The sequence below is a fragment of the Fonsecaea multimorphosa genome (genome assembly GCF_000836435.1).
Source record: "Fonsecaea multimorphosa CBS 102226 unplaced genomic scaffold supercont1.45, whole genome shotgun sequence".
Taxonomy (NCBI): domain Eukaryota; kingdom Fungi; phylum Ascomycota; class Eurotiomycetes; order Chaetothyriales; family Herpotrichiellaceae; genus Fonsecaea; species Fonsecaea multimorphosa.
Window position 1 is genome coordinate 99,719 of NW_015971679.1, and position 25,277 is coordinate 124,995.

The 25,277-nt window shown below is 52.8% G+C and overlaps 8 protein-coding genes across 8 annotated transcripts; 4 read left to right on the forward strand and 4 right to left on the reverse strand.

Moving 5' to 3' along the window:
• Positions 1 to 412: 412 nt before the first annotated feature.
• Positions 413 to 1,245, reverse strand: Z520_11954 (uncharacterized protein; the record flags this gene model as incomplete). The annotated part of the gene is made up of 2 exons (XM_016782441.1): positions 413 to 1,107; positions 1,197 to 1,245. 2 exons carry the CDS (start codon positions 1,243 to 1,245, stop codon positions 413 to 415), a joined length of 744 nt encoding a protein of 247 aa, XP_016626469.1.
• Positions 1,246 to 1,779: 534 nt separating this feature from the next.
• Z520_11955 (uncharacterized protein) lies at positions 1,780 to 4,765 on the reverse strand (the record flags this gene model as incomplete). The annotated part of the gene is made up of 7 exons (XM_016782442.1): positions 1,780 to 2,069; positions 2,135 to 2,901; positions 2,959 to 3,053; positions 3,104 to 4,368; positions 4,419 to 4,525; positions 4,608 to 4,636; positions 4,700 to 4,765. 7 exons carry the CDS (start codon positions 4,763 to 4,765, stop codon positions 1,780 to 1,782), a joined length of 2,619 nt encoding a protein of 872 aa, XP_016626470.1.
• Positions 4,766 to 9,758: 4,993 nt separating this feature from the next.
• Positions 9,759 to 11,026, forward strand: Z520_11956 (guanine nucleotide-binding protein subunit alpha; the record flags this gene model as incomplete). Its single annotated transcript, XM_016782443.1, has 5 exons — positions 9,759 to 9,876; positions 9,926 to 10,268; positions 10,323 to 10,735; positions 10,789 to 10,932; positions 10,983 to 11,026. The coding sequence occupies 5 exons, from the start codon at positions 9,759 to 9,761 to the stop codon at positions 11,024 to 11,026; spliced, it is 1,062 nt and encodes a 353-aa protein (XP_016626471.1).
• A 750-nt stretch (positions 11,027 to 11,776) lies between these two features.
• Z520_11957 (uncharacterized protein) lies at positions 11,777 to 13,318 on the reverse strand (the record flags this gene model as incomplete). The annotated part of the gene is made up of 1 exon (XM_016782444.1): positions 11,777 to 13,318. The coding sequence occupies one exon, from the start codon at positions 13,316 to 13,318 to the stop codon at positions 11,777 to 11,779; it is 1,542 nt and encodes a 513-aa protein (XP_016626472.1).
• Positions 13,319 to 14,350: 1,032 nt separating this feature from the next.
• Z520_11958 (uncharacterized protein) lies at positions 14,351 to 15,941 on the reverse strand (the record flags this gene model as incomplete). Its single annotated transcript, XM_016782445.1, has 3 exons — positions 14,351 to 14,748; positions 14,805 to 14,895; positions 14,970 to 15,941. 3 exons carry the CDS (start codon positions 15,939 to 15,941, stop codon positions 14,351 to 14,353), a joined length of 1,461 nt encoding a protein of 486 aa, XP_016626473.1.
• A 749-nt stretch (positions 15,942 to 16,690) lies between these two features.
• Z520_11959 (uncharacterized protein) lies at positions 16,691 to 17,942 on the forward strand (the record flags this gene model as incomplete). Its single annotated transcript, XM_016782446.1, has 3 exons — positions 16,691 to 17,089; positions 17,145 to 17,574; positions 17,635 to 17,942. 3 exons carry the CDS (start codon positions 16,691 to 16,693, stop codon positions 17,940 to 17,942), a joined length of 1,137 nt encoding a protein of 378 aa, XP_016626474.1.
• Positions 17,943 to 19,043: 1,101 nt separating this feature from the next.
• Positions 19,044 to 20,609, forward strand: Z520_11960 (uncharacterized protein; the record flags this gene model as incomplete). Its single annotated transcript, XM_016782447.1, has 2 exons — positions 19,044 to 19,334; positions 19,389 to 20,609. The coding sequence occupies 2 exons, from the start codon at positions 19,044 to 19,046 to the stop codon at positions 20,607 to 20,609; spliced, it is 1,512 nt and encodes a 503-aa protein (XP_016626475.1).
• A 1,219-nt stretch (positions 20,610 to 21,828) lies between these two features.
• Z520_11961 (uncharacterized protein) lies at positions 21,829 to 24,747 on the forward strand (the record flags this gene model as incomplete). Its single annotated transcript, XM_016782448.1, has 1 exon — positions 21,829 to 24,747. The coding sequence occupies one exon, from the start codon at positions 21,829 to 21,831 to the stop codon at positions 24,745 to 24,747; it is 2,919 nt and encodes a 972-aa protein (XP_016626476.1).
• Positions 24,748 to 25,277: the final 530 nt, after the last annotated feature.

Genomic DNA, 25,277 nt, shown 5'->3' on the forward strand with positions numbered 1-25,277 from the left:
GCAAGAAAACATACAATGGGAGAGTGAAGGAGATACTCTCTCTTTCCCCATTCTACAGACATGCCCTCCTTGCTCCTAGATAGCGTCGCTATTATAGAGCTTCTACCAGGTTCCCCACAAGCCGAATGACCAGCGTATACGACCGCAGAGCGCAATAGAGGCGTCCAAGGAATAAGAACGCAAAAAGGTGAGTCGCCGGGTCAGTAGAAGTTGAGAGGGCTTCAGAGCAAGTTGAGATGTATCAGGTTGCGCGCTCGTGGTTTTCAAAGTGAGGCACAGCAGGAGTAGGAGTTCAAGATGACCTCCCAACATCTTCGGTCATGTCTTCAAGTTGTCCCTCTGCTCTTCTCTAGAGCAGGAGCACGACACTGTCCAATTTGTAGAGAACAGAACATACATGATGGTCAGGCCGTCAACCACACAACATGCGCAAGAGTTTGTTGATGAGTCGGGACAGAAGTCCTTGGTTAACCTTCTCCTCTCCGTCATATTGCCCCTGCCCTTGAGCAGGGTAAGGTTGCGATTGTTGAGCTTGTTGAGGATGCCAAGGTTGTTGCTGATAATCTGGATATGTCTGGTAGCCTTGCCAGTTGCTCACATGTTGCATCTCCACAGGGCTGCCGTCTAGCTTGATGTATATCCTGCCTTCGTTCGCCTCAGTGTGGTATTGCAAGCCTAGGTCCCGACAGGTTTGTTCGACCCGAGGTTTCAGTTTCTGGATATGGTCGGGAGAGTGGTTGCCTTTCCCGACCACGACGTGGAGATGTGTCTGGCCTTGACTCTGAGCATATCGGATTCTCTGTTCCAGGATCTCTTCTGCCTCTTCCACATACAGTCCGTGAAGATCAATCGTGTCGGCGGCGACTCGCCCATCAGCGTTGTTTTCCCGGAAAATGAATTCGGCGGCCTGCTTGTTGTACATCTCCATTTTGGCGCCGTGTTCCTTGCCCTCCTGCGAGAGCGCATGCGCGGCCGCGCCATCACCGTTTGCATACGCTTCTTGGGACCGCTGGAAAGCAGTGGCGCGTTTGGAGGCTTCCTGGCGGGCAAGATTCCGTAGCCGGTCGTACTCTTCTTCGGCAGCTTGGGACTGACTGTGATTGAACGCTACACACCGACGGCGTATCAGTCAGTCAGTCAGACTCTGCAAATCGGGGAATAACCACAGCCTAGCAAGCTGGGCAAGGTTCACCTACGTCTGGCCCCTACTCGGGTTGCGTGCTTTGTTGACATTTCATACGACATCTTCACTGCAATTCGCCGTTTGGTCTTTTGGGCAGTGGTGTACAGGGGAGAAATGCGAACTGCGCAGATGAAATCAGGATAAGAGATGCGTAAAAGTGACTCCAGCTGGCTTTGGGAAGAGATGTCACCACCAAAATCACGAAGGTCTTCAAGCACAAACTGCGGCAATATCAATCGGGTAGATCTGATCTCTCGCTACGCAAGTACCAGGTAATGTGTTCGGTTCGGTTAGCAGTTAGGCGAGTGGCAGGCTGGGTGCCAGTGGGTGGAAGCCAATCCCCCCAAGCTTCGATCTCGGGGTCGGAGAAACTAAAATGGCTGGGGGCTTAGTCATCTAGGAATACCCGATCCGGCGAGCCGGAAGTTCACCACCTGCACGTCTAACACCAAGGACGGTGTACAGACTACTCCGCACAAATAGGACCAAGGAAGCACAACGAGACGTCTGCCCGTAAGTTGCTTCCCCTGATGGATTGGCTGTCCTATGGCAATCCTAATATCTGTGGCATCCGTCACATTAGCGGTAGTACCAGATCAAGAAGCCCCCAATTTGCTCTCATAATAATTTGCCAACTCGCGCAGGATGTATCCCATCCGTGGTGTCAATCCCCATACCCAAGTATCGTCGTAGAAACCGGCCCAGTAGCGTGCCAGCTTAGCCGCCAGAGAAGAACCGGTTTCATTATCGAGCCCATCCTCTAATTCCGAGAGCAGGTTTCTGATGGCTTGCATGGTCTGGGTCTCGAGCTCGCTGATCGACTGACAATCAGGACCTGACCGGGTCTCAACTTCAATTGCATGCACCCATTTGGTGACCAATAATGCTGTAACCAGGAGTCAGTGCCAGCATTAAGCCAAATAGACATGTCGATTGTCGGTTTAAACTTACCTGCTTCCCACCCTGCCAAAGCGTGTCCGATCGCCCAGGTCAAGGCAGCAGTCTTCTTGATAAGCATTGTTCCCGCTTTATACGGAATCAGCATGCCTTCGAATGCCCGGCCTACCGCCCTTGCAACGAGATGGCCTCGGTTCTGCGGCATTGCCACAAAGTCCTCAATTGAAGCCATGAATTCTTCCTGGCTTTCCTTGAGCAGCACCATTGAATCGGCGGCGCTATGTCCTGTAAATGCCCGACAATAACTGACCCGCAACAGAGCCAGACAATTGAACAACAAGGGCGTTTCGGCCTCTGTCCAGGGATAGTCTGCATCGGAGCTGGCTTGGGTAATCAAGGCTCTGCACCTAGAAAGGGCAGCCTCTGTTTGCGCAAGAGTCTGAGATTTCTGTGTGTCGCCAGGCTGTCCGGGACTGGAGAACTCGCCGAAGAAGTATGATCCTTGGGTGATATGCCAAATATGAATTGAAATTACGTTAATCACCACGCTAATTGCGAATGGTGACCACTCCCAGCATTCTTGCGGCACTGTCTTGGTTGAATTTCCGTTCATGACCATCGATACAGCTTCCTTGACGTTGAGTGAGGAGCTCTGTCCTTTTCGCGTCGCAGCTGCGTGCCACTGCTCTTCTGTGAGTGCATCCCACAAAGATTGGTCGCACGGCATCTCGATAAAACCATCTGAAACCAGGGAATAGCCGGGGGGGATCCCGTAGGTCATGGTGACCAAATTGCCGAACATTATTTGGCCGTACAATAACCTATATATCAATGTTACTATTAGTGAGCGGTACGTCCCCCCAAGCTTCCATACTTACCTCTTAACACTCTCCCTTTCGATCCACTCCCGCCAACTCAACGATTTATCTCTGTTTTTGCGCGGCTTGACAGTCGGTGCTAAATCACGAAAGTCCTAGGAAGTTATCAATAATTGATCTGCCTTGGCTGAATCTGTGAGCTTACCACGAGGAAATCGCCGAGACGTATGATAGCCTTCGAAATGACTTCCGTGTCGCCGCTGAAGCAGCTGAGCATTGCAAGCAGCAGTCGAGTTTGACTCTTCCATAGAGATTCCGGGGTTGATTTCGGTGATTGAGGTCGCGGCTGAATCCACTCCTCCAGCAACCGTGGCTTCTTGTGGAGATGCTCACCTCGGTCGACAACGGCGGCTGCCAGGGCCTGGTCTGCTTTCAAGTACAAGGAGGCAGCAATCTTTCTTTCTAACCGATAAAGAGCGCCGATGGCGCATATGGCGAGAGTAAGTGGTGATGGCGTGGTTTCGAAATCCATGGTCTGGAGATGAAAGATGGGCAGGTGGACGTGGAAGGCGTCAACGTAGGTTCGGATACATTTTTGGAGTGCGGCTGCACTGGGCAATCGGAAATTGTTCAAGTTTTCGGCAGAGAGTCTATTCGACAAGTCCTTCAAGAGATGAGTCCGCATTGATTCGGTAAAAACAAGCGCCGGAGGCCTTGAGTACTTCGTTTGCGGGATCGGAAAGCCTGAATACCCCTCAAAGCCAGGACGGTTTGTCGTGAAAACCTGGGCTGGAGTCTCGTCCCACAGGCCGGAGGATTCTTTAGAGCGCGAATTCGCATGACTGGCCGTTTCCCATGATTGGTTCGAATCGTCAACTGACGGTGTCGCGTGCGCGGGTGAAATATGATTCTGCTGGAAACCGTAATCCTGCATCGAAGCCTGGCTCGAACCTGAAAAATTCTCTAGTGGTGACCAGCCATCCGTGTTGCCGCTGAGAGGTGGCATCGCGAAGGCTTCAAGTTGCTTTGGAGGTAAGCCCAGAAAGGGATCGAAGAAGTCGAGGAATTCCAAGTCGCCATCAAGGTCCGGGAGAGGCACCGAGCTCGGGAATGTTCGCATCTTCTCGAGATCGGAAACCTCGACACTAAACTCTGCCAAGTGAAGTCCCGTAGAATGCTGCGGTTCTTGAGCGACAGCGGAATCTACGCTGAAGTTTGAAGACAGCAATGCTTCAGCTGCATTACCGACCTGGTTTGCAAGCTTCCGACCTCGGGGCACTCGGGAACTCGGTGACTGGACGACATTCGACCTTGTGTAGGGTTTACCGTTTGTTTTGGAAGCTGTGGATACAGAGCCTCTAGGTCGACTAGGTGGCTGACTTGAAAGGGCTGAGGGCAAGTCTTTTCGAAACGCTGCAACTTCGTCTTTCCCTTTGTCTCTGGATATCGACGGCTTTGATGTGGCTTCCTCTGCTGATCTCTAGGTTAGTATCATCCAACCAGGACTTGGGACTGCGGACCTGAGGGAATGTCTTCAGTTGTCGGAACATTGGAACGTTGTTTCTCGATGGCGTCTGCCACCTGTTCCGGGGTGTGCAGGGTTCTTTCATGGCGAACCAAAAGGTCTCTAAATGGAAACGTAATCAATAGACGTCACCGTTGATGAGTCTTTTGAAGAAATACCTTCGACTATATCTCCTTCGACACACCCTGCAGCCAAAAGGCTTCTCCTGAGTATCTGAAGACTTGTAAGTGTTTTTCTAAAGCTTCTAGGCGCGATCAGTCAAGGAGTGTGGCTTACGGCCTCTTTGATGGCGAATGCAGTGTTCGCTTCGCTTGAAGGCCCTGGAACAGACGCTGCAGACATGTTTTCTCTTTGCGGCCGCATTCTCTTTGTCGAGTTTGGGAAATATTATGGTCGAAGTGCCGATTAGTGCCATGACGGATACAATCCGTTGCTTGCCCTGTCAACGGGAGAAGAGATGTGGGAAGGAACTCGCTTTCGAGAGCTAGAATCTCAAGCGGCGAGGGACCGTCATTTCCCACGAATGCCACCAAGGCCACCTGATCCGCAGACCCAAGGTCTTGGTATATTTGTCTGGCACAGGGTCCAAGCCCTTTGTGGATGCAATCGTGGGGCTATTGCGGAGGGGAGCCTGAGCAAAACTTGGGGAAGTGAGGGAGAAAGGAAAGCCAGTGGTGAGAAAGGGACGAGCTGAGTGGGTTTATCGCGGGAGCTGATGGGTTGGAGTCGACGTTGGAGCGGAGACTCGAGGATATCCACGATGTCTTGGCCTTGTAGGCCTGATGCGGAGAAAAGCAAAGACGCCTGCTGAACGTTGGCTGTAAGATACTCTCCTTTATGAAGAGAGGCATATCTTGGACACGAGATCCTGGAGTTTCAGTTCCATGCACACTGCGTACGATGCTTGCAAATGTCAAGGACTCTCCTTTGAAAGACAGATGCCGAGTCTCAAAATTAACCTCACAGACTCCATGGATGGTGTTCCATGCCGTGATGCCGCCAGACAAATGGTCGCAACGGAACAATTCTGCCAGTGAGTCCCGACTACGGTCCTCCTCCGTCGAGCCACAGACTAATAATGATGACATCTGGCTTGAAGAGCGATCGGAGTATCCTCCTGGGTTCAGAAATCGTGGTCCTTTGCAAAAGACTTGAGCTAGACAAGAGGAAGTGCAACCCTTGAGCGGCAACCGACCGTCGACACAAGCTGTTGATCGATAGGAGCAACACTGCGTACTCAATATGTCCACCGAGGAAGCACTTACCCTCGACTCATGATCTTGGTAGCAACCACTTCAAATTGGGCAATGCATACTACCCCACATGAGGTCGCAGCCTTGCGAGGCTGAAGTGGGGCTCAAATCCTTCCCAGAAAGGGATTGGCAAGCGCCTCAGATTTGGGACGACGGAGGTGGACAGGACGGCACCGCGTGAAACAGGTGCGCTGGTAAGCTGCAGATATGTTAACGAGAGCTGTGTATGGAATGTTTGTTGATAGAGGCATCCATCGCATGTTGCACGTTCTGGGCCGCTTGGTATAGTGGATGGAATAAGACGGTAAGTCTGTTCTCTGGCCGCGTCGCCTCTACGTGGGAACCGAGTGATTTGGCGTCGTCTGAACAGTGTCGGCAAAAGCCCTGCACACGACCTCTTCTAGCGTTGACATAGGTATACCAACGGCTCACCTGCAGTTGGTGCGCCGGTATGCAAGAGCGGAGTCCAAGGAGCGGGCGGAAAACAATAAACTTGAAAGAGGACCCCATCCAGAGCAGCGAGTCCTGGATGCACCTACTGTTCTTGACTCGATATCTAGGTTTTGTACCCAAATTTGTCGGTGATCTATGTGACGGAGGTTTCCTGGCGGAGCGTAAAAGCAAAGTATACCCACTTTATTGCATGGGGAGAACGACAGGCCGACGCTGGGTGTCCGGGGCTTGCGGCACATCTTGCCCGTCTCGAACAAAGCCCGTAAAACTTGTACGTGATACTCTGGTGGTTTCGGAATCTGCAGCATAATGCACAGGTTGCCAGTATCAAGTAGCGACCGTCCAGAGAAACAAGTTTTGCAGGTCTATTTGGTTGCGACTCAGGCGACCGCCGTCACTGCCCGTAGGGCTGATTGCGGTGTTCGAGGTTGGTTGGCAACCGACAGATGAGAAGCAACCACAGTGTCCAACTGATAGGGCAAGGTGTCGATCCTTGAGTGCCCTTTCTGACTGAGGTGTTTCCTCTCAACCGTATTGAGACTCCAGAGAGACGCTAGTCTCCAAATCCGATGAAAGCTCTTCCTCAAAGTTGGAAAGTCTTGACGGATAAGGAAAGGGCAAAAGGGTGGGGTCGAGCAATGAGAAGGTGAAAGTGATGGAGCAAAGGGGCGCCGAGTCCGGAGGCTGCGGGAGCGGCGCTGTGTATGATTTGATGATGCTACCGGGAAAATGCGTTGTGGCACCTGATCGCCAACGCACAACACAAAGCAACGCTAAAGCGGTGGACGAATAATGGTCTCTGACACCCATCTAGAGTGGTTGGAATCGCAGAGGCAGGGCCGCAGAGCGCCTTCTGAACTTCCTCAGAGGGGAAGCCTGTGGGAAGGTCCACCATGATTGTCAAAAGCGTCCAACCTCCCAGGTCCACAAAAACTCTCACTTTGCGAGTGCTTGAGGTTCTTGTACGTACGCGGCATCGAGTACCTCGTACTTGTTGTCCAGTGAGGAAGAAATTTCTGACATCTCAACAATAAGAGAGCCGCAGCAGACATGTGAAACAAGGACCGCAAAATGTCTCTTGACTTGTGCATGAAATTATGTACGTAGTATTCGGCACCAGGCCCAGATCGACCGCTCCGCTGGTGGTGGCCTCGTCCCTTTTTCCGTAAATCTGGGACCTGGCTTGCAGGATTTAGCTTCGACACCTTGACTGATTGTCTGGGTACGGGATTCCAGACAATCGACTCCGTTGCGCCGCATGAGCAGGCATGAGATAGCAATACGGACTTTTAGGGGGGAAATCAGGTTTCTGGATGAACTTTACGTGCTGGATGAATTATCCAGGTACGCGGCTGGCTTGAGTTGGCGGCATTTAGCAGTTGTAGCGGGACAACTTCCGTGCCCCGTACCTGAATTTTGAGAGATCTGTGTCGAAGATAAAGTTTCAGCAAGCCCGGGGGAATCCTCGCAGGCTTGAAGGGGGCCATCACCTGATAGGAGAGCATCTGCATGGAAACACAAAACCACCTCGTCTTTCTGTCAATTGACTTGCAAGAGCGGATCTCTGTTGAGCAAAGGGCCAGAAAGTCGCAATTTCCAGGGCTTTTATGGAACGCACTAGATTGCTTGAGAAGGGCGCTATGACCCGAAGCGATGAACAAAGGGGTGACTGGTGATACGAGTGCTCGGTAGAGCAGACGTTAATTCAGGCCAAGCTGAGCAAGCGAAATGCCCTGGCACCGACAAGGGTAATAGCTTTTTGTAACCCACTCTCCTGGCATTATTGAGGCAGTCTCCGCGATAATACAGAGAATTCTTCATCTGCAAATAATAGCGTGCCTGCTACTCGTAAACAACCCCGACGCTCGGAGGCGGCCCCTGCGCCAGCAAGACGACGGATCTCCGAAAGTGGTCTGGGCGGGTGTAACTAAGTGGGTGATCCCTGTGTCGGTCAAAACCAACTTGGCCAGGGTCGAGGAGGGGGTGGAAGTCAGTGGGTAGCCAGTGGGAGAGGTCGAGAACAGCGGTGGGCGAGGGTTGGAGTCCCCAATGACAGTTGGCCTCAGTAGTGGGTTAGGACAAAGTGCTTGACACGACAGCAGCGCGACTTCGGGCTGATCTAGTGATGGACCTGAGGGCATTAGAAGAGACATGCTCAGAGACGAGATGAAGAGATACCCTCGATGCCCCCTTGGGTGCCCCTGAGTAGGTAGGTAGGCGAGACGGGACAAGGTGGCCTGCCAACAGCCAGCGATGATAATCAGCCAAATGGCTCTCTTCCGTGCTCGATGATGCGCACCCAGCGCCCTTGATCATCGAACCTTGATCGACGCAGGCTGCAGTACATGGTGGAAACGACACAAAGTTAACTCTGGCAAAGGCCATTGCTTCCGCCGCAGGAGCAGATAGTAGTCAAACACTGGGACTGGAGTTAATTACTCGTAGCTGGATTCGATGAAAGGCAAGCCACCAACCTCACGACCCGTCTGCAAAAACTCTTTTCTCCTTTCTCTTCTGGGACTGTCAATGGGGACTGGAGACGGACAAGACACTAGCGGGCACCCAATGGGCTCCCGGTGGGTAGCCACCGCTACTAGTGGCCGCCACTAACATCAACTCAAGCCCGGACGATGGACGAGTCCTTGTAGAAGCCTTCAAACCGGGGGCTCCAGTAGGCCTCAGGAGCCAACCAGCTTGTAGGCGGCAAACGACTGCAGAGGTCAAGCAACCCCCCAAAAAGGGTCCCCGGGGAGCCCAAAGGATTGCGCCTTCGCTCTTGGGGGTGATGCAGTTGTCCGATACCTGGGTGTCCTTCCTCGACTCCCTTGCTGGCGGCTGTTCCAAACCCCCGTGCGCCCCCCTCGACCCCTACCCACCTACCTAGTAGGTATCTACCACCCTAGCTGCTGCGTCTTTCCAACCTACGGTTTCCCTGCTTCGCTTGTTCGTCCATCCTCATTGATTGCAGTCCAAACTGCGCTAGCCTTTTCACTCCTTCAACCTGATTGATCGTCCTCCATTTCATCCCCGTTTTTCCAATTCATCCACTTCGATTCATCTTCACCCCGACCACCATCATTTTCTCTCGAGTCTCAATCTGCCTCCCCCTTTGTACAATATTGTCATTTATTCTTTGCCCTGTCTGCGCCCTGTAGGAACCTTATCCGCTGGGAGAGGGCCTCTTTCGTTCGAGATTGACTCTCGAAGCGCATACTTTCCTGCCCGGCTTTGCCCAGCGACATCGTTGAGCCTGACTTCCACCCGCCGCCGCCCAGCTCATTGATCGACGCCCATTCTTCCCTGTCCTGTCTTCGCCTGCGCTGATCACCTTCGACCTCCTACCTACCACTCTCAACTCCTCACTTCACAGCCTCCGTCACGTTCGTGTCACCAGCCCTTCATTTTGACAAGCCTCTCTGAGCTTGAAACGGAGGTGAGTTGTCCGAGGACGTGACGCGCATAAACTCTTCTTCTGTACACTTTTGGAGGAGGTTCTCAGATGCGCATTGTCCCTCGCATTGTTTGGGCAAAGGCCGTTGACTAACCGAGTTGGATATCAGTCGTCCCCCCCAAGACGCTCGAATTCAACCCTTTCCCTCCCACTCCCAGACTCTTAGAGATTGGCAAACATGGGGTGCGGTGCAAGCAAGGAAGATACCGCCGGGAAGGCAAGAAACGATGAAATCGACAACCAGCTCAAGAGGGACAAGATGGCCCAGCGCAACGAGATCAAAATGCTCTTACTTGGTACGCCAACTCCCATCATGGGCTCAGCTTTGATCTAACCGCACTTCAGGCGCCGGTGAATCTGGCAAGTCCACAATTCTAAAGCAGATGAAACTCATCCACGAAGGCGGCTATTCGCGTGACGAACGCGAATCATTCAAAGAGATCATCTACTCCAACACCGTCCAGTCCATGCGTGTCATATTGGAGGCGATGGAGTCCCTCGAGCTGCCTCTGGATGACCAACGAGCCGAATACCATGTCCAGACAATCTTCATGCAGCCACCACAGATAGAAGGGGACAGCCTGCCACCCGAAGTGGGCGCGGCTATCAAGGCTCTGTGGCAGGATGCTGGCGTTCAGGAATGCTTCAAACGATCGAGAGAGTATCAGTTGAACGATTCGGCACGATAGTGAGTCTTCGGTCCCCAATCCCTGCAATCTTCTCTGCTGACTCTGTTCGCCAGCTATTTCGATTCCATTGATCGTATCGCCGCCCACGACTACCTTCCCAACGACCAAGATGTCCTCCGATCTCGAGTCAAAACAACCGGTATTACCGAGACCACCTTCATCATCCAGGACCTCACGTACCGCATGTTTGACGTTGGTGGACAACGATCTGAGCGAAAGAAATGGATCCACTGCTTCGAGAACGTCACCACCATTCTCTTCTTGGTCGCCATTTCAGAATATGATCAGCTGCTCTTTGAAGACGAGACTGTCAACAGAATGCAAGAGGCGCTCACACTGTTCGACAGCATTTGCAACTCCCGGTGGTTCATCAAGACTAGCATCATCCTGTTTCTCAACAAAATCGACAGATTCAAGGAGAAGCTGCCTGTGAGCCCGATGCAGAACTACTTCCCTGATTACGAAGGTTGGTGCAACCGGGCATGCTGGAACATTCATTTGCTGATATTTGATGCTCAGGTGGTCCTGATTATGCCGCTGCTTGTGACTATATCCTGAACCGATTCGTGTCGCTCAACCAAGCAGAGACTAAGCAGATTTACACGCACTTCACCTGCGCCACAGACACCACACAGATAAGATTCGTGATGGGAGCGGTCAACGGTGAGCACTCATTCATGATACCAAAATTGTACATGTTCTGACAGTTCCAGATATCATCATCCAAGAGAATCTTCGGATGTGCGGTCTCATATGATGATCATGAGCATGGCTATGGCGTTTTCTCGTTACAGCTTCGATTTGCCCACGACTTGCATATACCACCGGCGTTATCAGGAGGGGGACGGCTCTACCGATTATTTCTTCGATCAGAATTTGGCAAAGAGTTTGCCAATTCCACACTTCCAGCTAAAAGTGCGATTGACTTTCGAATTCCACATTTCACCTTTTCGAGATGAGCAAATCCTCTTGCCCGATCCGGCGCCAGCCAAAGACGACGGAGTTCTCGGCGACTGGGGTCCTCAGTTCTTCTTCGCTGTCTTTCAGCAGAGCGGCTTCTATGCAGGTCGCATGCATCACTTCCCTGTACTCATGAACCATGTGCGGAGGACCTTCCAAGGCGCCAGAGAGAGCAACTCTTTTTCCCCTTACCAGTTGGAGACTTTTCGGAGCAGCGACGGACGGCCGGACGACCGGACGACGAAAGGATATTGAGATTAAAGGTGTGACTATGAAGAGGCAGGTGACGGAGTTGCTTGAACTAGACTTTCGGACCCAAGAATCCGGTCATTTGTATATCAACTCTTTTCCGAAAGAAGACATAGGCAAGCAGACGTGAATGACTGTAAATCTCTCAGGAATGGATTGCATTGGATATCCTTGACTCTTGCAGACTAAGACATGGTGCTTTTGATGGTCACTTGAAGGGTACTCGGTACGTATGGACCTTTTACCGCGAACGAGCAGCGTCCAATATCGCGAGACCAGCATCCTACTTGACGTGGCTTCAAGAGTCAACCACAGTCCCGTTGCCCGGCACAGTCCTGTTCATCCAGAACGCATCCATGGTCCTGGCAGCTTGGCCCTGTATGGCGTAGCTGGTGTGTCCATCGCCTCTTCTCGTCAATACCACCGCCTTATCGTCCCCATCTCGGCCAGAAGTTGTCAGCTGATCTTTCAACCCCTGCGCCCACACGTACGAAGTCTCAGGGTCGTATTCGGCGTTGACAAGCAAGACCGACTCAGGCGGCAGCTGCGCCACTTGCGAGGTGTTCAACGAGTGTGGAGGATTGGCGATGGCAACCGGCCAGTTGAAGCACCAGCTGCTGTACTGGAAGAATTGATTCGCGCCGAGCGTATGCGGTGCCACCACCGAGCCGAGCTGCTGCAGTGCCTGGTGTTCGGGGAACAGACTGTGGCTGGCGATCCAGTCTAGGCAGCCGATGGCGATGCCGGAGAAGGCGTCGTTAGAGACGCTGGTCTGCACGGCGTTGGAGAGTAACGTCGCGTTGCCGGACAGGGATTGGTTGAGCCCGACGCCGAAAGTCACCCAGCCCGTTAGACGCGGGTCAGACAGGTAGGCTCCTTGCGCGTTGAAGATCATGTCGTATCCCGTCACACTGGGCTGGCAGGTGCCTGCGGACGCGGTGCCTGATGCGTTCGAGCAGCCCGGGGCTGGAATCGGAGCCCTGTTTGCTTGGGCGATGAGGTTGTCGAACAATTGCGGGATGTTCTCCTGGCCGTGGAGGGCGCACGACGTGTTTGCTTGACACCATTGGAACCAGCGGTTGAGTTCGGCTTCATATGTCGTGGCGAGGGTCGATAAGGCCACGGTCTCCAAGAGGCTGTGATCGACCACCCCGTCCAGCACCAGCGCTCGAACATTTCGGGGGTAGAGCTCCGCGTACGCGGCTCCCAGCTGTGAGCCGTACGAATTACCGAACCAATTCATATTGCCTTGGTTGAGGGCCAGCCGGATGGCCTCCAGGTCATGTGCGGCCGAGGTGGTGTCGACGTGTCGGAGCAGATTCCCCGTCATGTTGAGACAGCTGTTCCCAAACGCATGATTCCAGTCGGCCAGTTTCTGGAACGACGTGGCGTCGTCGACAAAGAGTTGTGGCATCTGATTGTATATCGCCGGGTCACACTTCACGGGCGTGCTCTGGCCCACGCCTCGAGGGTCCGGACAAATGATGTCGAAGTGCTCGTACAGGGCAGGACTGAAGTACGCGAGCTGGCCGGCTCCGATCAATTGACAAGTTGTGCTCGCCGTGACTCCGGGACCGCCGGGATTCCAGAGCAGACTTTTTCCAGGACTGGTGGTCGAGGTTGATTTGATCTTGGTCATGAAGAGGCTGATCTGCGCGCCGTCGGGCTGAGACCAGCCCAGCGGCACTTGCATGGTTCCACATTGGAGGTTCGGCAGGTTGATTTCGGTGCAGTTGGACCACGAGATCGAGTATTTGGGTGCTGCTGCTCTGGGGGAAGAGGGTGCTGTATGAACCGTTGTCGCCGAGCTCAGGGCGAGCAAAAGTACGAGCGCAGGCATTTTGGATGTCTCCGAGAGGCAGACCATTCTCTGGGATCAAGTTGATTGAAATGACAGGCAATGAAGGGGAAAGGGATGGGGAGAGGGGGGGTTTCTCTGATACCTCGTCTGGGAGGTAGAATAGGCACTCGGATACCCAACGGGCGATGTTCGTACCTTTATACACCGTTTCTACAGGCTGTATGACCGGAGAGCAAATGGCGAGGAAGGGATTCATTTCACCGTCTCCTGCAAGGCCGACCACGTCGTTGATCGGCTGGGATTTCGTGGCGGTCACAGAAGGGCCAGACAGGCACTATACATTAGTACCCTCTCATGGGTTGGATCACATACCATGCCGTTACAATCCGACGCTGCGGGGGACCAAATCAGGCATGGAATCTCAGTTTACACTTTTTGAAGGAAGCAATAAGGGCCAGCAGCGGGGTGGTGTTCTCTTGGACGGCAGGGGGAGCTCACATCCATCATCGTCAAGACCGTTGGCTACTATACGGGATTTTCCCAGAAACTGCAAATCGCCGTAGAAACAAACGTACAAGTCTTACTTCAAGTAATATGGGCCGACACCGACCGAGCCTCAGGCCACCACCCTTGAACTTGGGCTCTGAATCACCGGGGCTATCCGACGGGTTTTGTACTACTCGTACACCATACCGAGTTTGCGACAAGCGATGCAGATCAGCGGCATGGGCGGGGAGGACGGCGGATGGGGCCTGGGTTTGGCCATGGGTTCTTGACCCGTTAAGAAGCTGCAGGTGGTTTGTCATCTTTGGATTTGGTTCCCTTATGTGCAGGTGAGAACTCCTGGCTGCGTCAATCCTTCCTTTACATGGGGAGCATGCCTGAGGGTGGGCCTATGCCATGAAGAGACGGTTGGAAGGACGGAAGGACTGAGTCTCGAGCGGATGAACTAGCCCCGTCGTGTTTCATAGGACGTCCTATGAGATGAGCAGTAGTTACAGATTGAGCAATGTGCTATCGATATTATCTCTCATTCTAGCTATGCCTAGAGGAAAATATTGGCAAACCCTATCAAATCCCATGCGGTACAGGGATGTCCTCGTCCTGTCTGGCTCTCAGTTCTGCCTTCAACCTGTCTCTCCGCGCGATGATGAACCATGACGTGAGCACCGAGCAGATAGACACGATGAGAACGCACAGACAGATGAGATAGGACTTGTGATACTTGGGCCCAAACACCGTCGAGTAGACGTGCGGTCCGACAATGCCACTCCATTGCGCACAGGCGTTTGTCAGCCCGATCCCGATACCGGCGGCGACGGTGCCTTGGAGCGCGCGGATCCGCTCAGGCCAGATGACCGGGTACGCAGAGCCGGCACACGAGACGGCGACGATCAGGGCAATGTACTTGACGGTCGCGCTGTGGACGGTGACGAGAATGATGTAGCAGACGATGGTTGTGCTTTCGACTGGAACCCAATGAGTCAGTGAGGGCGAAGAGACGGACAAAGGCTTTTTCACTCACTCGCGACGGCGCATGTCCAGGGCCGAATCCATTTCCGATGAATCATCCAGCCGGCTGTGTTGAGGAAGAAGAAGCAGCAAACATAGGGTGGCTGTTTTGGAAGACGAGGTCAGTGAGACTGCTATAAGTCTGTTGAGGTAGGGGACGGGATATTTGGAGCCATACAATATTCATCAGTTGCGAGTTTGCCGTCCCAGTGAAGCCGAGCTGATAGATTACGGTTGGCAAGGCATACGAGACACCAAAGCCACCTATACCGTGAGCGATCCAATACATCCCAAAGGTGTAGACTGTAGGGTCTGCAAAGAGCTGCTTGAGACTAGCCCAGTCCCAGTTGTGGCGTTTGCCCGAGGGCGCTGTGGCCGCCAGACGCCGCTCGATGAACAGGCGCTCCTTCTCATTGAGCATGCGTGCTGTGTGGGGATAGTCCGGCAGTCCGAAAAGGGCGACAAAGGCGAGGATGATTGCTGGGAGTCCTTCCAGCAGAAAGAGCCATCTCCACCCCGGGAGGCCTCCGAGACCGTCCATGAAGCTGATGGCGTAGGCCAACAGGCCGCTCAGCGCGCTGGAGAGTTGGCCCACGGAATAAAAGAAGGCGATACGCCACGGGAGTTCCGTCGGTCGATACCAGAAGTCCATGTGGTAGAGCACGGCAGGGTAGAATCCAGCCTCGGCCATGCCGATCGCGAAGCGGGCACACATCATGCCCGCGAAGCTTTCCACGGCCGCCACGGAGCAAGCGCAGATGCCCCAGCTCAGGATCAGCACGAACATCCAGATGCGAGGGCGGAACGTCTTGAGGAGGACCGTGTTGGTCGGTTCAAAGATCATGTAGCTGTACGAGAAGATGGAGAGGGTCCATGCCCATTGGTTGGGGTTGAGGTGCAGCTGCTTCTTGATGCCCGTGCCATGTTCGAGATTGATAATGGCGGCGTTGGAGTAGTTGGACGAGTCGATGACTCGGAAAATATAGACCAAAGAGTAGAACCCAACGAGCCAGAGGTCGACCTTGCGCAGGACCTTTTTCTCGAAAGCCTTGTCCGATTCTCCGAGCACAATGTCGCCCTCGCTCGGAGCAGGGGATTCTTCGGCAACAATGTGGGTGAACGTCTCACCCAGGCTCTTCTCGGCCGCCATCTCCCTCGACTTTCTGGTGGTCGAAGGAAATGATAGAGATGATTCTGTACCGGCTCTACCTCCTCAAGACTCACATGCGAGGACGCCTTATATAAAGATGAAGCCGAAAACTTCATCCAACTCTTTTGTAGAGACCGGTCTCGATCCACTGTCAGTCTTTCATCACGACATGAGCACCACAGAAGACGTCAACATCTCGTCGTGTTCCGTGCTGCTGGGTCACTGTCCAGAGCCGTACAGAAGCCGCCATACGCGTCCCTTGCGTCAACGATTGGTGGTACATTTCGCCACGATAAGGGCGATGGCGACATACCTCTCCATATAGTCGGTAACAGGCTAGAACAGTCAAAGGACGGACATCCCCATCTGATAGCAAACCTTCCCCTCACTGATTTTAGTAGAATGTATTTGTATCTTCCGACTATGTACCGGAGATTCGTAGGGCAGTAGAAGGTTGAAGTCGGAGAACGCGGAGAGCACGTCGCCTTAGTACAAAAGCACGCAATCTGAACGTATATGCTTGGTTAGTAATTGGAATGCAAAAAAGTACATCAGGGGGACGTACAGAACGGAAGACAACGATGGCTCCATAACAGTCCCGCGACCGTTCGAGTCAGGTATATGTGCATTGCAACCCCTTGTCCTCAGTCAGGCACTTGGTAGGATATTCTGCTTCGGTCGCTTTGTTTTGACTAAGCCCAAGAATATTCACAGGATTCGGCATATTCCTTTTTACACGTTGAGCAAAGATGGCTCCATCAGCAATTGAAGAACCGACAAGTCAGACGGATGTTTCCAAGCATGTCCTTGTGAAACCATGGGTCCGTCCGGCCGAGACGGCCGAGAAACTCGACTGGGCGCCGCTGACGACGATCGATCTGTCACGCTTCGACGAGCCAGGTGGCAAGCAGGAGCTCGCAAAGCAGCTCTATGACGCCCTGACTCGAGTTGGATTCTGGGTGGTGACCAATACTGGCATCGACGACAAGAAAGTCCTTCGCCAGTTCAGCTTTGGAAATACTTTTTTCCAGCAGTCGTTGGAGGAGAAGCGTTTCTTCCCCTGTAACTTTGCGGAAGGCGAGTATTTTGGATATCGCGAGAACTCACGATGGATTGGCGACACTGGTGTCAAGGAAAACATTGAAATGGTAAATCCCTTATCTTAAAGCTCCAGGCTCGCACTCAAAAACTTACCGACGATAGCTCAATATCCCCAAGGATATCCCGGCACTTGCTGATGTCCCCAAACATGCAATCACGCGGGAGTATTGGGATGAAATCCGTACTTTCCATCGTGAGCTTTGGGAGAAGGTGATTCGCAAGCTTTTTGTTCTGATCTCGATCATCCTTGAATTGCCGGAGAACTATCTGGCAGACGCTCACGCCTATGACGAGGTATCGGACGATCATCTTCGGTATATGATCTATAACGTCAGAACTCAGGAGGAATGGGACAAGGCCCAGGCTTACTCCAAGGGCGGTCATACCGACTTTGGCAGTTTGACACTGCTCTTCTCGCAGCACATTGCTGGACTGCAAATCCGCACTCCTGAGGGAGAGTGGAAATGGGTTAAGCCTGTCGAAGGGGGCATCACCTGCAACGCTGCTGACACCCTGACTTTCCTGACCAATGGTGAGTATCATGGGTAGAACTTCACACCTCGTAAACGGCTCAACTGACCTTGTATAACAGGCTTCATCAAGTCGACTGTTCACCGAGTGGTTACACCGCCTAAGGACCAGCTGAATACGCCCCGCCTCGGACTGCTATACTTCAGTCGTCCAGGAGACAAGACATTAATGAGGACGGTACCATCTCCTCTTTTGGACCGCCTCGGCCTTCTTTCAGAGGAGGATAAGAATTCCGACAAGCCTGTTCCAACGGGGACCGAGTATGTCCGAGCGCGGGTCAAGGATGTCCACCATAAAACCGTCATCGACAAACGGGAGGGCACCGCATTTGAATATCAGGGCCTCAAGGTGCAGAACTATTACGAGTAGTCGTGCTTCATAGAACAAGTCACCAATATGTCGATGCATGCAGATACTGAATATGCGAATTGCATTATCCCGAAAGGTGTTTCCGTACTGTGCCGAACAGGTGTGCATAAAGTGGTTACACCACTCTGCAGATGTTCAAGGAGGGGAATTACTCTGCGGGGTTAACGTTGTTGATGCACGAGAAAATAGTGAGCCTCGGTAGAGAGATTATGCCTCGTACCGTACCTATAGCATAAGCAGTGGGGAGATAGATTTTGGTATTGACGAGGCTACTAACTGCATATGAGCATCCACTAGCGTCACTAACAGCAGTCGCCCAGACCACTACTCGGTACCTAGGAAGGTGCCTAGCTCGTTAGGTACTAGGCGCCCACTAGGTATGTACTTAGGTGCCTAGGTATGTACCGAGTAGTGCTAGTAGCAACGAGCCAACCGGAAAAAGAAAATTCCTTGGTCCCACTTCCGAGCTCCGAGCTCCGAGCCCCCAATCACCCACAATCCTTCGTCACTTGTTTATAATTTTTCCCTCATGACTGCTGCCCACATTCGCCTCCCCTCGAGATTACACCGACACTGAGATCTATTGCTGAGTAAAGGGAAAAGCATTTGGATGGTCCTTTCATCATTCATGAGATCATTCTTTCCTCCAGAACCCCATGGCAAGTCGTCTAGCAAACACGTTCCCTGATTGTTGTTGAGGGCGCTCATCATGGCCCGATGACTCCCGCATTCTACCCGAAAGGCTGGGCATGGGCATGTCCTCTCCGCCGATATTTCCATTCTCCCAGTTGCTTGCCTACCTAGTAGATTACTATTTTCTTTTATGCGCATCTTTCTTGTATCTTTTACTTCACCTCGTGACCCTCCATTTCACTGCTGACCAATACCCATTTTGGTCTCGTGTGCTATTAATCCCCCAACAGCCTGCGCGCTCCTCGCGGCAAATTCACTCTCTCTACTACGACGATTCGCTGTTCCGAACCCTCACGAATAAACAAGCCTAACTTGTCAGGCATCGACTCGCCGAGAAGCAGATCCAATACCCTTGCGCCCCGCGAGCCGTTTATTCTCCAGAGACGCCCAAGCGTCCTCTAGAGCACCATGCTTCCACCGATCCCCAGGGTCGAAGACTATGGTATCTCCCCAGAAAGAGGCTTCCTCCCTTCAGAGCTGCCGCTGCATTGCCTGCCGCATCCTGTCTACGACCGCTGGGAGCGGATCATAAACAACTTCCAGTCGTTGTTGCTGTCAAAAAGATTAAGAGCTGTCATCGATAAATTGCCCGTCATCCCCGCAGTCCATCTGGAAACCGAGGCCGAGTGGCGCAGAGCATATAGTGTTTTGACATTTTTGGCGCATGGCTACATTTGGGGCGGGGACAAACCTTCAGAGGTGAGTTCGTATCCAGCGCCGCAAACTGAGAGTTATGCTAACTAGAATCAACAGCGATTGCCGCCGTCCATCACCTACCCTCTCCTTCAAGTCTGCGAATACCTAGACCTTCCTCCAGTTGCCACCTACGCCGGGCTGGTCTTGTGGAACTGGAAACCGCTCTTCCTTTCCGACAATCTCGTGTTAGAAAATCTTTCCACTTTGATCACCTTCACAGGTTCGCTGGACGAACAATGGTTCTATCTGGTCAGTGTGGCCATGGAGGCAAAAGCAGGTCCTTCTATACCCTTGATGCTGAAGGCGATGCAAGCTGCCCGAGACAATGATGTGGCAACAGTTACAAAGTGTCTCCAATCAGTTGCTCAAATGCTGGACGAACTGGGGACGCTGCTGGTGAGGATGTATGACAGTTGCGATCCCCACGTTTTCTATAACCGCATAAGACCTTTTCTGGCAGGAAGCAAAAACATGAAAGACGCCGGTCTCCCGCACGGCGTCTTTTACGACGATGGCAGCAAGCAGTCAAGGTGGCGGCACTATGGCGGTGGTTCCAACGCGCAGAGCAGCATGATCCAATTTTTCGACATTGTGCTCGGGGTCGAGCACAGGCCTACTGGGTCCAAAAAGGATGAGACCTCGGAATCGGAGGCCGAGCCTGGAGCCGCCCCAAAGCCCCGACACAACTTCATTCACGAGATGAGACAGTACATGCCTGGCCCTCATCGAAAGTTCTTGCAAGCAGTGGAAGGCGCGGCCAATATTCGAGATTTTGTCGAATACAACAGATCAAATCAACAGTTGACGGTATCATATGACGCATGTCTCGCCATGCTTCGAGCTCTTCGAGACAAGCATATCCAGATGGTCTCGAGGTACATCATCGTCAAGAGCCGGGAATCGAGAAGCATGTCGAGGACACGCAGAGAGAGCAGTCCTGAGCCAGTCAATCGGGGTGGCTCCGGAATTGCTTCGATCCGCTATGGCCGACCCGATGAAGCGGGTACTGCGCAGAAAAAGAAGAAGATGCGTGGGACTGGTGGTACTGCATTGATCCCATTCCTGAAGCAAGCGAGGGACGAGACTGGCGAGCCAGCAATCGATGCCTGGGCCCGCAAACTTCTCATGGGAGGTCGTCGCACGGAAGCCGACGCCGAGATTGCCTCTGAGGATAGAATCACTCGCGCCGAGAATCTGGATGCAGATGAACCGCAGATTGTGGGGATGGCTGGTGCTTGGGATCTGGAGGACGCAGGCGGTGGTCTTTGCGCCTATTGAAATGCGGCTCCCGCAAGGATTCTAGGCGTTCGTTTTTCAGGGTCGGGCACCTGACGCGCATTACAGATGCGGGACCGGACATAGGCATTTTGTTGACACAGATCAAGGGGCATGTATCATACTGTCCGAGTTTCTGAATGAAGGGCACAGAAAAAGGGGTTGTACCCACGTGATCTTGAACACGTGATGCAGATTTTGGTCCGACGATTTGCCGGATTGACTTCAACGTCCATCTTCATCTCGGGCTCAATTTCAATGTCATTCCCCTTCGACGAATGCGAACTTGATGGGACGTGCCAGACGCGCATCTTCCAGAGCTGCTGCATGTTCAATGCAAGAGTCAAGTGATGTGATTTTATGTCGAGCCATCGTGATGGACAGTCGAGTAGCTCTATTACTCCCCCATCTGAGGAACACGTTATTGGTAATGTACTCTCCCATACGACGATGAAAGGTCCATTTCTGTCTGCGTTGTGGGGAAGATGTGAGCTCGCAAGAGGATAATATACAAACTATACCTTGTTGTTTTCTCAGGGGGAGACAGTTCAGCAATTTGGAGATTTCAGTAGGTTGGGTCCCGGACGTCGTTCACGATTTAGGTCTCATTGACTCGTCTGGTGGAATCGCGGTGCTCGCAAGCTCCAATCTTGCAAGCCGGGACAGAAGACAAGTTGCAGATGTTTTGCAAGGTGTGTTGGCTTGACACTGAGTGGATTCCAGGACAGGTCGACATGTTATTTGCCCTGCCCGAAGCGACAGACATGCGACGCCTGGCTCACTGTGCATGACTGAATTGGACATTCATTGTTCTTCAAAATCTTCGCCGACGAAATGACAGCCCGTGAGAGGAGGTTGGTCACCTCTCACTTCACTGCCGTCACTGTCGTTGCCGTTTGAAGAGGGCTGGGCGCCGCGGATAGGTCTGGCAGAATGGCTCAATAGCAGATTTTTTCTATTGTTCTTGCAGCAGATGCGATCTGGTGATTCTGCCACACCTCACCGACAGTGTGGCTGGTACTGGGTGAGAAGATTTTGTCCAATTCTGTTTTCAAATTTCTCTATCCTCACCAACTTCTTCTGTTCCCAACCTCGATCTCAACCTTCTCATCTTCTAACTTCATCCCCTATCCCACGATTCCCTCTGTATCATTATCCTGTACTGTCATCTCTCTCTGCGTATGGTCAGTCTACACACAGTCACACCCTCCGTCATTACGACATGGCACTTTCGAAGATGAAACAGAAGCAACTCGACAGCCTCAATGAGTTCAACTTCGACCCTCCACCAGCTACTTCTTCGAACACAAGCCTGAGACCAAACCTGTATACATATCAAACAAGCCTCGCAGCTCCAGGGTCAGCTGGATATGCTTCAAACAACCCCAGCCCATATCTTCCTGCTGACATGGTCGACCCGTTTGTATCCGGTGACCTGTCACAGCTGTACCAACCTGCCTCAGAACTTGACACTGAAGGCGTGAATAGTGTTACCAACGGCGCAGTGGGAAATGACTTTGGCTCCGCGGTTCCAGACACAAACCCAGGCAACGCTTTTGAGAACTTGAGCGATGAGCAGTTTGCAAGGATGTTGCAAGCGTCCATCGAAAGAGGTCCAAGCCCTACTCAAGGTACCGACCAGGATTGGTCGGACATGACGACTGTGAATTCTGTCAACGAGTCAACTGCCAATGTTGAGACCAGTCAAGCCTGCGCTCCTGGTGCCGCTGCTACAGACATCGCCAACACCCCAGCGAAAAATGTTTCTGCCGCACCATCCACATCACCTGCTGCGGTCATTGCCAGCACCCCGACGAGGAATGTCTCTGCCGGACCGTCTGCCTCACCTGCTACGCCTGGCTCTGCTTCGCGCTCGCTGCTTGAGAAAATGTCCAACTCTCCAATTGAGATACCAAGGACATCACAATTTGCCGGCTACCATCCTGCAAGCCCTGCTCGTAAAAAGAAATCACCTAGTGCGAAGAAACGCACTGGTGACCCTGGTCCAGCAAGCGCAAAGACATTCTCTCCGTCTCCACCTGTTGGCCAGAATACACCTGGAAAACAGAAACTTGGGAGTCCCTTCAAAATGCCTGGTCTTCCGGCTTCCTCACCAGCAAGACAAGTTCCAAGCGACTATGTCCCGATGGATTGTCTATATCCGCCAAGACCAGCGGCTAAGCGATCCCTTTCAATGGACAACACATCTCCTGGCATGACTGCCCTTCCAGGCTATACGTCTGCCCTAAACAGCCAGATGCAGGACATGCGCTATCAGAGAAACCGCACTGTGTCTTCGAATCACAAGTCACCACCAAATGCGCCAGGTTTCGCGAATGGAATGTTTAGCAATGGTGGAAGCGGGAGTTTCTTCGGGGCCGATCTGCCGTCTGGAGAGCCATCACCTGCAAAGCGTGCCCGCAAAGACGCCTTCGGTGCGCAAGCCGTTCTTGCAAATGCTGCGTGGGAGGAGCAGATGCGTCATCAGACCTACTTCCAACAGGCTTCGCAAGCGGCCGAATCAGTGGGTATGTCTTTGGCCCATCATTTCAGCGATCATGTGGTACAGGACTTCAAATGGCTTGAACGTGATCGTACCGACCCGGAGCCACCACCATCAACCATGGCCCGCAACACTGGGTATGAATTCCCTATTCCTTTGCCGACTGGTACGATGGGTTCGATCGAGGAAGAGGAAGAGGACGATGATGTTGTTATCGTTGGGCAGAAGCGCAAGGCAGGGAACATAAGTGAGGGTGGAAATGAAACCAACAACATCCAGGATCCTTGTGCGCTGGCAGGCCTCGACATCGGACAGAATGGACTGCAATACCTTGGTATGTTTGTTCCGTACAACCAGGCCCAATACCTGTCGCAAGGTCCACAAACCCAACTTCAGTCTCCTCAGAAGGCTCAGCAGACCTGTGGTAAATTTCAAGGTCAATATCAGCCAGAGCTTCAATCTCCCAGGAAGGTTCAGCGGACTGGTGGTCAATTTGAAGGGCAACATCGGCCACAGCTTCCATCCCCTCGGAAGGTTCAGCAGGCTCGTGGTCAAACCCAAGGTCGAGATCAGCCACAGCATCAGATGCACGGACGTGCTCAGGCCCAAGGACAGTTCCACTCCCCCCAAGGGTCATCGAACTCTCGTGCATCGAACTGGCAACAAATGCAGCAGCCGCTACAAGGCCGACGAGAAATCCCGCATTGCCCAGTCAACGAACAAGCACAGGGATTGGGGTCCAGCCTGAGCGTTGCCGGGGCTAAAGCACCAGGGACTCCAACTCCTACATCTCGGCACCACTCAACCCTTTCGAGAGCAGGAGCAGGCCAGAAGGCTGTTTCCGGCTCTCCTTACTCTGGCACTCCGCGCAGAAATGTTCAGACACCCAATGGCCAGTCCTTGCAGACGCCCATTGGCCGATCTTTCCAGACTCCCAACAACAAGCCGATGCAGAACCGAAACCAGTCTTTCTCGCAAACCCCAAACCAGACGCCGCCAAACGAGACACCGGCGGTGCTGCGACAATTGCATCTGCCAACGCCAGAACAACCCATCTCTAGCGGCTCTTGTCCGAATACCATGACCGAGACTCTTGAGGAAACCAACCGTCGCACAGCGAACCAGCTTCAATCTCTTGGTGCAGAGGTGGTGGATTATGATCCAAACATGAATTGGGATGACAACACGGCAGATGGTTCATTCGGGGCTCTCTTTGGCGATATTGGCCTGCTCACCCCTGGTGCGGGCGAGGGGACGTTCAGTCAGATGATGGGTCTAGACATGCTCATGCCTGCGACAATTGACAAGTACATGCCTCAAGGCGGGAAAGAGGATGTCGCTGGCGCTGGACTGGGGATCTGGAGCACAGCAGTCAGCACCAGCAACCACACAACCCAAACAGACGGATTTGACACTTCATACCTGGCCGCCAATAACCACAACAATTACACCGCGACAGATGCACTTGTACCAGAAAATGCTGCATCAAGCGTTGTCGCTATGGCTTCTGATGCATCCTTTGAGACAGGAGCAGCTATGTCCACCACCGCTGCAAGTGCTAATCAGGACTTTTTGTGTGACTGGACAAACGGATTTGCAGAGGACAAGAGCTTCGATCCAATTGATTTCGGCTTCTAAGGCAAGCAAGCAAGCAAGCAAAAAGCGTGAAGCAAGCGCTGGCACTGGTACGAGAGTGTTTGAGGTGGCTGAGATGTGTCTGCGTGTGCGTCCGCATCCGCATTGTTTCTGCATTGTGTCAGCTCCGTGTCGGGCCGTGTTCATGTCAAGTCATGATTCTCTGGCACTGCATGGCGTGACATGACGTGACATGATTTTCAAAACAAGGGCTGTTTGGGTGCGAACAGAAACCGGAACCGAAACGGAAATCGAGACTGAGCGGCGAGAAACTTGTCTGTGGTCATGACAGAAGACGAACGTGACCATGAATATGAGTATGGATCAAGCACATGCCCCTCCTCGACAGTGACAGTGAAACCACGACTTTCACGCACAGAAGAGGAAATGAGAACCAGGGCATTCAATGTTTCAAGGCTGCGGAGCCAAGGTCCAAGCTCCAAGCTCCAACGGTGTGATATCATGGCTTTCACATTCCACATTCCACATTCCACACCCACATTCCACGGATAAGGTGGCGCAGTGCAACGCAG